The sequence below is a fragment of the Coregonus clupeaformis genome, chromosome 24 (genome assembly GCF_020615455.1).
Source record: "Coregonus clupeaformis isolate EN_2021a chromosome 24, ASM2061545v1, whole genome shotgun sequence".
Classification (NCBI taxonomy): Eukaryota; Metazoa; Chordata; class Actinopteri; order Salmoniformes; family Salmonidae; genus Coregonus; species Coregonus clupeaformis.
Genome location: NC_059215.1, coordinates 52,776,453 through 52,788,745, shown reverse-complemented (window position 1 = coordinate 52,788,745; position 12,293 = coordinate 52,776,453). Strand labels below are relative to the sequence as shown.

At 36.5% G+C, this 12,293-nt stretch overlaps 1 protein-coding gene across 2 annotated transcripts in view; it reads right to left on the bottom strand.

Moving 5' to 3' along the window:
- The window catches only part of LOC121537383 (copine-9-like), a 109,110-nt gene extending 108,193 nt beyond the window's left edge, over positions 1-917 (bottom strand). For both annotated transcript variants that reach the window (XM_045206900.1, XM_041845023.2), the window contains exon 1: positions 723-917. In XM_045206900.1, coding sequence (XP_045062835.1) covers positions 723-802 — 80 coding nt within the window. In that variant the 5' untranslated portion in view covers positions 803-917. The remainder of the gene's footprint in view (positions 1-722) is intronic.
- Positions 918-12,293: the final 11,376 nt, after the last annotated feature.

Genomic DNA, 12,293 nt, shown 5'->3' with positions numbered 1-12,293 from the left:
AGTGCCTGGGCTTTTTAATCACATTTATGCACACTGGAAACTGATTGGATTAAACGTTTGACTGTGAAAAGGATGCCAAGGGGGCAACAACAGGCAAATGTGCTATTGCGGGCTGCGTGCAGAGGTAGAGGAGCCTGCTTATTATTGAAGTACTGTATTTAGAGAAGGACAGAATGGCTAAAGTTTTCATGAAGACAATTACGTGCAAAATGTGGGTATATACTCCACACACGTCATAGTTTGTTCAAAGGTAGCCAAGCTCTATCGTATTTATGATTCTAGGCTATACCTGCTTGAGGTGATTAATCGATGGCCACACCACAACATTATCCAGTCTTGGTGCCTGGCACCTCCAACACTGTTGACTACACAGGGCTGAAGTATGGTCAGTCACATATTGGCACACCTTCGAAGGTGTATCAGGAAAGAGGTTAATGGACATGCGTGCATGCATGCATGAGGGGAAACAATACTTTTAACATATTTATACTGTATGCTTGGGATTCTAAAATTGTTAGAATGTTGACTAAATTAAGAGAAATATCTAACTTGGTATGCAAACTTAATTATCTTTAACACAGAAAATGTGCTCTAAATAATGATAATCAAATATTAGCACACATCTCATCTGCATGTTGTGAGATAATTTCAATACAAGACCTTTCACTTATAGATGACATTGTCCTGTAATTTTACATTTCATCATACATTCATGAGCTTACCTGCATGACACGGTAACTTCTATTTTAGTTGCAGGAACGATGTTGTTCAGCGGATCGAACTCCCCTATTGATGCCATCATCGCGACTCTGAAGTTTCTCTCTTTAAATTTGCACGTTTCAAGCTATTCTGGTGAAATATTTCAAGAATATTATCGACCATTAAAAACTTAAATCAGACCACAAGTTAGTGGTAAAGCCATATCTGTCTTCATTGAGTTTTGGAAAGAAGCGAGTCCTCTTTGCATTAGAGAGGAAAGCAATTCATCCTTTACGGTGTAGCTTAGAGGAGTACTGAAGCGCGTGCCAATGGATTCCCTTCAATTTATATTCTTCCAGCGCTTTCGACAGGTGGTGTTAGAAGCACGGTGTGCACATTTGCTGAAGGTATTTCTTTGGCAAATATTGTATTATTTGTTTCGTTCACTGATATCATTTCAACCTTGAATGTATTTGTTTATTCGATCTATTTATTGTTTGACACATTTTAATATTATTGCATTGATTGACACGAACAGACAGTCGTCATTGTATCCTGTATAATTAAGCAACAAATCAAGCCATAATTCAAATGTAGGATATTTTTGGTCTGGATACAGAAATAAAATAAGTCTAAATCTGAAACACATTCGTTCATCTAAGTACTTATTATTGAGTAGTATGAATTATTTATAATTTCCCTTCACCAAAACAGGCCACCTAGTCTGCGTTTACACAGGCAGCCCGGTTCTGATGTTTTTCCCACTAATTGGTCTTTTGACCAATCACATCAGATCTTTTCACATCAGATCTTTTTCTGAGCTGATCTGATTAGTCAAAAGACCAATTAGTGAAGACCAAAAATCAGAATTGGGATGTCTATGTAAATGCAGCCTCAGTAATGCAGACTGTGTTTTCCCACTGGGCACACAATGGTTGAATCAATGTTGTTTCCACGTAATTTCAATGATATTAGGTTGAACCAACGTGGAATAGACTTTGAATTGATGTTGGTGCCCAGTCGGCTGTTTGTATTGACAGTATTTTCTTAGTTTAACAGATAGTTTTTTCTCCTCCAATCCCCTCTATTTTATACATGCACTTTTCACAGCATGCAATACTGTTGAGACATAAACAAACAAAAAAACGTTGTCTGAGATTGAGCAGTCTAAAAAATACTGAAACTGAGGAATGTTTATGGCTAACGTTAATTGAAGAAAATTAAAATAAACCATATTCAGGTGCAAAGTGTCACAGGCAGCCTAAACTTACAGCCATAGATGCTAACTACCTTTTGCGCCTATTAATGAAGGTATCTTCTTCCCGGGGGACTTTTGTTAAGGGCCCCGACACTCAAAGGTTAAATTACTACACACCTTTCTAGGGTTAGTGTTCACACACGGCCATATCTCCATGTTACAGTGCGTGTTTACGGAAGACAGACGAAAGACAGACGAAAGACGGAGGCGACTACCTGTGCTAATTAGCTATCTAGCATGCGCCAAACACCTGTGATAAAGCCAGTTAAAACAGTGTACAGTAAATGTATATTTTGCATTTGTGAAATTATTTTGATGTGATATGAAAGTAAAGGGCTTTATGTTTCTAGAACCATATCACAATTGAGAATCGATTCACGTTTAGATGGAGTATTTGGCTATTTTGTCTCCCAGAGCCAGTCTACCTCTGAAAATAACATCCCACTGCGCACACACTGGTTGAATCAATGTTGTTTCCACGTCATTTCAACAAGTTTATGTTGAACCAACGTGGAATAGATGTTGAATTGACGTCTGTGCCCAGTGGGATATAAAGTCCTTGGACCTGGAGGATTAACGGTAGGCTCGTCTACACTACTTAAGAGTACATTCTAAGGCAGCCTAGTCTCAGAGGTAGTCAGAGTTATGGATCGCAGTGGAATTTAATTTAATTTAATGTCTCAGTAAGACAGGTTTCATTGAATCCAGCAACTTTCCTGCCAGTAGGTTTGTTATATAATCGGGTAAGATTGTCTCAGGGACAACAAAAGTTAGAATGGAAAAACCCACCCTACTTGACTTGGTTGCATTTTGATAAGTAAACTGATGCTGGGAGGGGATGGAGCTTGAACTGAGAGAGGATGGCTGGCAGAGAGAAGGCCCATTTGTGTGTGTTTTGTTCCTACCACATCCTTTGCTCCAAGTGAACCCAAAGGGAAGGTTTGAGGGTGAAGGTAAAGGGAAGATTTGAGGGTGAAGGTAAAGGGAAGATTTGAGGGTGAAGGTAAAGGGAAGATTTGAGGGTGAAGCTGAAGGGAAGGTTTGAGAGTGAAGGTTTCCAGAAGCCCTGTCCGCAGGAGGGGAAGAAAATGAATCACATCCATCGTTAGAGATTATGTGTTTCCCTGTATGAGTTATTTAGAGATGATGTGTTTCCATGTATGAGTTATTTATTTTCCAAGTAGTAGAGTGTTCAAAGGAGGAAAACAAAAACAATTTAGTTCTCACTTAATCAATTACAGAGAGATGTAGTGAGCAGTGTTGTTGAGATGATTCACTGCTACAAGCAATCAGACAGACATAATCAATTAGACCTCACTAAAATAGGAAAATAAGAGACTGAAGATAAACCTCTAACCACCCGGACCCATTTAATGACTTACACGAACAAGAGGACCTATTGTTATATTGATCCATTAAGCATAATAAACTCCCTCATCCTTAGTCCACTTCAGCTCTAATTGACAGTGAATGTGATGGTATCTTTGCTCCGGTCGCTGACGTGAACAAACGAAGACGGATAGATGTTATTTATACCTGCTGGCTGTGTGCATTTTTCTGGAGCCACACTCAATTTGGCAGCTGATCAGGCAGAAATTGAAATTTTTCACGGCAAAAAAAATAACTGAGGGAGAGAGAGAGAGAGTAGGGTAGAGTAGTAAAATATGGAGAGGACATAGTTACGTGCCCATTTTCCACTTTTCTCTTTTTTGGGAGCCTCTATATCTTGCAGGGTGACAGAATGACAAACTCTGCTTTGGCCTCACTGGCTACATCTGTCTGCTGGGAGATTTAATTGTCCTCCGGGTGGATTCCTGTTTAGTTTTCCTGTCACAGACCAGGGAAGAGAAAACCCAGGGGCTGAAAGTTATTGTCAGTACACCTGGTGGTGTCCTTCTACCCTCGAGATGCCAATGCACCAGCTAGTTATTAGCCCTGACAGAGGAGGTAAACAACGTTCCACAGTGGCCAAATTCCCTATCAACACTGGCTCTTATTGTCCTCATTGTCCTGTGTACTCTTGCAATGCAACCGCACCCATAACACAAGTCTTGCTGGAGTCAAATTATATCATACTGGCAACATGGGCAGTTGTCAGCTCAGAGAATAGCCTGGAGCGCTCATCATTTAAAGTCACCAGTCATCACATTATATCACATATCTGTTCCTGAACACCAACCCTCAGATGTTTTAGGGCTTCAATCCAGCTAAATGTCTAGTACCGATTAAGCCAGTTTGGATGCTCAAAATAGGGCACTCCACTACAATCTCCACAGGGTAGATACTGAAGTACACACACACACACACACACACACACACACAACGCACACACACACACACACACACACACCAACACACACACACCCACACACACACACACACACCCACACACACACACACACACACACACACACACACACACCCACACACACACACACACACACACACATCAAGGTAAGGTGCAATCAGGCATGAAGTGTATAATGAGCAGGACTGAGATAGAGAGTGGAGAGAGTGAGTCAGAGTTAATGAAGCAATGTACAAACACAAAGTTCTATTGGCTGCACTGGGTTCTGTTGGCTGCACTGGGTTATATTGGCTGCACTGGGTTCTATTGGCTGCACTGGTTTCTATTGGCTACACTGGGTTCTGTTGGCTTGGGTGTATGGGGCTTTTCTGGCTTACTCTAGTTATTAATCAGATTTGAAATGCTGATCAGGTCCCACCGAGTGCCACCCCACTGGGCAAAAACTGGTTGCATCATCATAGTTTCCACATATTTCACGTTGAATTCACGTTAGTTGACATCACAACCAAATGTAAATTAGACGTTGAAATGACATCTGTGCCCTGAGGGACAGGCACTCCTACACAGAACCTAGATTCCATAATCCTTTAAGAACCGTCTAAAAAAACAACACAATATAACTGGTCTAAATATGTGTCATGACAGTGTTATGACCATATTATAACAGGTTATGACACGTTATGTCAGCTGTTATGATATATTATGACATGGTTATGACTGTGTCATAACGTGTTATGCCGCTGGTTGTCAAGTAAAGTGTTACCCACATCTCGCGTGTAAGCGGTTTCTCTCAAAACGAGTGATAAGGGTAACGGTTATATTGGGCTCAATTTTGTGAGTTCAAACACAATTTTGATACTATTATAAAATTTGCCACAACTGATTTTTAGTAGGCCAAGGAATTAGAGAAGGGCTGTTTCTCTGAACCTCAGGCAGTAGGCTCAAGCAAGCCTGTTTCTCTCCCCAGTCAGAGCAGCATGCCTGTCTCACAGACTGACTGGCAGCAGCAACCTATTATCCTTATTTACGTTACAAAAAAAAATATGTTATGGCCAAGATTGTGGGGGGGAAAGCACTCATCATGTTTGTACAACCTAATAATCAGCCCCTAAGACTACTTCCAGAATCACCTATATATTCTATTTGAATGGTGTCACTATCATTGTATTAATTTTGGAGTGGAAAAGTCAGCAGAGCTGCGTTCAGTACAAAAAAAGTAATGCAACGTTAAATTAAACGGAAACAGTGCTGTTCTGAATGACCAGTTGAAAAACGGGAAGGGGTTGGGTTGTGGGTTCAAAATGCACCACTGCCCTTCAAATATGTCACGCATTGCTTCAAGCCACACCCCGCCACACTCTCCAAATGGAGCAAACGTAGGCTACCTCAAAAGTCTGTTCAAGAATGTTGAAGAATGTTTTGGGGAAACATGTCGTTCAGTACAAGCTGTTATGTAATGTAGCAAACATTCAATCGAATTGAATGCACCCCAGAACTGACTTTCTTATAGCTGTTCTACAAAAAAATTGCCAAGCTTGGTTACTTTCTGAGCTGATACAGTTAGACCAACAGTTTAAAGTAATATGGAAATGATTGGTATTTCAGTTGTGGTTAGGATATATCGACCAAATTAGCAGGAAAGTTTTGGATGTATTTTCCCTTAAAAACTCACCAAAAACAACAATTTCACAGCTATTTATTTTTGTTAAAATCTCCCAGGGGGGCATGCCCCTGGACCCCCCTAGAAGGGTGTTGACCCTGGAACCCATTGACCCAGACCCCCCAATATGCAACACAACGTTACGCCCTTTGGTATGATACATTATTAGGATGACAACAAACACTGCCTGAAGCAATATTCTCATGGCTGGTTTCCTGGAAGTGATATTGTTTCAGAGCTAAAGGTCACAAGTGATAATGAGGAAAGAGGATACTGCTCCATCAAACAATAGGGCCAATCAAACAAATCCTTTTTTACTGCAAAAAATAGAAATTGGACTCTATCAAACGGCTGAATACTTATGTTATCCATAAAGACAACATGCCTTTTGTTACACTATATAAGTTTAGGGTTAGTGCTAGGGTTAGTAGATCATTTGTGGAAATGTTACTGATAGTCTGTAGATAGTTTGTAGAGCAACTACAGATGGACTATCCAAATAGAATATCACTCACTTTTTTCCATCAAGGAGTTGAGTCTAAAAGACACCAGACAAAATGTGGTCACAACCTTAACAAAACCGAGTTGCAGTGGTGTAAAGTAGCCTGACTAAGTAAAAATACTTTAAAGGTCCAATGCAGCCATTTTTATCACAATATAATATAATTTCTGGGTAACAATTAAGGACCTTACTGTGATTGTTTTCTATTAAAATTGTCAAAAAGAAACAAAACTAGCTTCTTAGCAAAGAGCCATTTCTCTAGCAAGAATTTAGCTAGGACTGTCTATGAGTGGAGAGGGAAAAACTGAAAACAAACTGTTATTGTCAGAGAGGTTTGGTACTCTTATTTATTATTGGTCTATTAACTAATGTACCAGGCAGGCCAAAACTCCATCCCACCAAAACAGGCTGACATTTCAGGAAGTCTTTTCAAAACAGCTCGTACACTAAAAGGGCATCATTTTGACAACTTCACAGTATTATTCCAACCTCATAGTGTGGAAATAAATATAAAACACAGGAAAATCTCATTTATGACTGCACTGCACCACTCAAGTACTACTTAACTGTATTATTATTATTTTCTACATTGTAAAATAACAGTGAATACATTAAAACTATGAAATAACACATATGGAATCATGTAGTAACCAGAAAAGTGTTAAACAAATCAAAATATATTTTATATTTGAGATTCTTCAAAGTAGTCACCCTTTGCCTTGATGACAGCTTTGCACACTTGGTATTCTCTCAACCAGCTTCATGAGGTAGTCACCTGGAATGCATTTCAATTAACAGGTGTGCCTTGTTAAAAGTTAATTTGGGGAATTTCTTTCCTTCTTAATGCGTTTGAGCCAATCAGTTGTGTTGTGGCAATGTAGGGGTGTATACAGAAGATAGCCCTATTTGGGAGAAGTCGAAGTCCATATTATGGCAAGAACAGCTCAAATAAGCGAAGAGAAATGACAGTCCATCATTACTTTAAGACATGAAGGTCAGTCAATGCGGAACATTTCAAGAACTTTGAACGTTTCTTCAAGTGCAGTTGCAAAAACCATCAAGCGCTATGATGAAACTGGCTCTCATGAGGACCACCACAAGAAAGGAAGACCCAGAGTTACCTCTGCTGCAGAGGATAAGTTCATTAGAGTCACCAGCCTCAGAAATTGCAGCCCAAATAATTGCTTCACAGAGTTCAAGTAACAGACACATCTCAACATCAACTGTTCAGAGGAGACTGCGTGAATCAGGCCTTCATGGTTGAATTGCTGCAAAGAAACCACTACTAAAGGACACCAATAATAAGAAGAGACTTGCTTGGGCCAAGAAACACGAGCAATGGACCAGTGGAAATGTGTCCTTAGGTCTGATGAATCCAAAAGTGAGATTTTTGGTTCCAACCGCCGTGTTTTTGTGAGACGTAGAGTAGGTGAACGGATGATCTCTGCATGTGTGGTTCCCACCGTGAAGCATGGAGGAGGAGCTGTAATGGTGTGGGGGTGCTTTGCTGGTGACACTGACAGTGATTTATTTAGAATTCAAGGCACACTTAACCAGCATGGCTACCACAGCATTCTGCAGCGATACGCCATCCCATCTGGTTTGGGCTTAGTGGGACTATCATTTGTTTTTCAACAGGACAATGACCCAACACACCTCCAGGCTGTGTAAGGGCTATTTGACCAAGAAGGAGAGTGATGGAGTGCTGCATCAGATGACCTGGCCTCCACAATCCCCCGACCTCCACCCAATTGTGATGGTTTGGGATGAGTCGGACCGCAGAGTGAAGGAAGAGCAGCCAACAAGTGCTCAGCATTTGTGGGAACTCTTTAAAGACTGTTGGAAAAACATTCCAGGTGAAGCTGGTTGAGAGAATGCCAAGAGTGTGCAAAGCTGTCATCAAGGCAAAGGGTGGCTACTTTGAAGAATCTCAAATATAAAATATATTATGATTTGTTTAACACTTTTTTGATTACTACATGATTCCATATGTGTTATTTCATAGTTTTGATGTCTTCACTATTATTCTACAATGTAGAAAATAGTCAAAATAAAGAAAAACCCTTGAATGAGTAGGTGTGTCCAAACTTTTGACTGGTACTGTATATATATATATGTTTCCTGAGTTTTTTTTATATCTCCTAGATTTAGGACAGACACTTCAAAACGTATGATTAATTTTTTTACTTTCCTTTTTCGCCATTTCTGAATGTGTTATTCAATGCGTTTCTATGGGCTTTAGTATTAAAAGGCCATATCAATATTTTATCAAATAACGTCTAAGACTATGCAATAGTTTTTCTTTTCTTTTTGACAACTTTTACTCCACTACATTCCTAAAGCAAATATGTACTTTTTACTCCCATACATTTTCCCTGACACCCAAAAGTATTTGTTATATTTCGAATACTTAGTAGGACAGGAAAATTTTCCAATTCACACTTATCAAAAGAACATGTGGTCATCCCTACTGCTTATGATCTGGTGGACTCACTTAAAGTGGCACTCAAGTCTCCTTTTCACCTCATTTAACACATGATTTACTTAACACAAGGCACAGCTCAATAGGTGGTCCAGGTATGTAATGACATAGCACATGTTCTGTATTGCTCCTGTATTGTTCCTCAAGCAAGGGGGGAGGCCGATGACATCACAAATTACCATCAGACCAACTCCTTGAAGCGTGCAGTTGTGTCTAAAAAATAATAAATACTTTACAGTGTTTATGCTTGTGATATCACTTTCCAACATAAAAAATTAAACAATCGCTGGAGGACATCTTTAACACAAATGCTTTGTTTGTAATTGATGTCTGATTGTTGAAGTTTGCTCATGGCTATCCATAAATAAATAAAAAACAAGGAAATCATGCTTTCTGGTTTACTTACTGATTTATATCATTTACTTTTGATACTTAAGTATATTTTAGCATTAACTATTAATGTTGATACTTAAGTATATTTAAAAGCAGATACTTTGAGACTTTTACTCAGTAGTATTTTACTGGGTGACTCACTTTTACTTGAGTCTACTAAGGTATCTTTACTATTACTCAAGTATGACAATTGGGTACTTTTTCTACCACTGCAGAGTTTCTGATTTGGTTCATTGTGCTGAGATTAGACAAATTGTTACCAATACAGAAATAGATGTAATGAAATACTGCCACCTGGTCATATAAAACACAAAAGGTTCCTTTTTTTGTATCTATAGCCGACACAATGTTCTTGCAGTTCTTTCTCCATCCAGCAGATGGGAGCATATGATAACACTAGTGTGAATTTACACAAGAGGGAACCATTGTTTCTGATGTAGCTAGCTTCACGCAGAGGGAATCGTTGTTTCAGATGTAGCTAGCTTGAGAACAAAAATATGTTGAGAATGAGTCCCTAGAGTAGCCACAGACTAGACAAACATAAAGCCACACAGAAAGGGTCAAGCATAACTGTGCACATACATATTAACACATATATAGTAACACTAACACATATATATTAACACATATATAGTAACACTAACACATACATATGAACACTAACACATACATATTACACATACATATTAACACTAACACATACATAGTAACACTAACACATACATATTAACATATACATATTAACACTAACACATACATATTAACACATATAGTAACACTAAGACATATATATTAACACATACATATATAGTAACACTAACACATACATATTAACACTAACACATACATATTAACACATACATATTAACATATACATATTAACACTAACACATACATATTAACACATATAGTAACACTAAGACATATATATTAACACATACATATATAGTAACACTAACACATACATATTAACACTAACACATACATATTAACACATACATATTAACACATACATATTAACACATACATAGTAACACTAACACATTAACACTAACACATACATATTAACACATACATATTAACACTAAACATACATATTAACACATACATATTAACAAATACATAGTAACACTAACACATGAACACTAACACATACATATTAACACATACATGTTAACACTAACACATACATAGTAACACTAATACATACATAGTAACACTAACACATACATATTAACACATACATGTTAACACTAAGACATACATATTAACACATACATATTAACACTAACACATACATATTAACACATACATAGTAACACTAACACATACATATTAACACATACATAGTAACACTAACACATACATATTAACACATACATAGTAACACTAACACATTAACACTAACACATACATAGTAACACTTACACATACATATTAACACTAACACATACATATTAACACATACATAGTAACACTGACACATACATATTAACACATACATATTAACACATACATAGTAACACTAACACATACATATTAACACATACATATTAACACATACATATTAACACTAACACATTAACACTAAGACATACATATTAACACATACATATTAACACTAACACATACATATTACACATAAATATTAACACTAACACATACATATTAACACTAACACATTCATAGTAACACTAACACATACATAGTAACACATACATATTAACACATACATATTAACACTAACACATTAACACTAAGACATACATATTAACACATACATATTAACACTAACACATACATATTAACACATACATATTAACACTAACACATACATATTAACACATATATAGTAACACTAACACATACATATTACACATACATATTAACACTAACACATACATAGTAACACTAATACATACATATTAACACTAACACATACATATTAACACTAACACATACATAGTAACACTAACACATACATAGTAACACATACATATTAACACATACATATTAACACTAACACATTAACACTAAGACATACATATTAACACATACATATTAACACTAACACATACATATTAACACATACATATTAACACTAACACATACATATTAACACATATATAGTAACACTAACACATACATATTAACACTAATACATACATAGTAACACTAATACATAAATATTAACACTAACACATACATATTAACACTAACACATACATAGTAACACTAACACATACATAGTAACACATACATATTAACACATACATATTAACACTAACACATTAACACTAAGACATACATATTAACACATACATATTAACACTAACACATACATATTAACACATACATATTAACACATATATAGTAACACTAACACATACATATTACACATACATATTAACACTAACACATACATAGTAACACTAATACATACATATTAACAAATACATATTAACAAATACATAGTAACACTAACACATTAACACTAACACATACACATTAACACTAACACATACATATTAACACTAACACATACATAGTAGCACTAACACATACATAGTAACACTAATACATACATATTAACACTAACACATACATATTAACAATAACACATACATAGTAACACTAACACATTAACACTAAGACATACATATTAACACATACATATTAACACTAACACATACATATTAACACTAAGACATACATATTAACACATACATATTAACACTAACACATACATATTAACACTAACACATACATAGTAACACTAACACATTAACACTAAGACATACATATTAACACATACATATTAACACATACATATTAACACATACATATTAACACATACATATTAACACTAACACATTAACACTAAGACATACATATTAACACATACATATTAACACTAACACATACATATTAACACTAACACATACATATTAACACTAACACATACATATTAACACTAATACATACATAGTA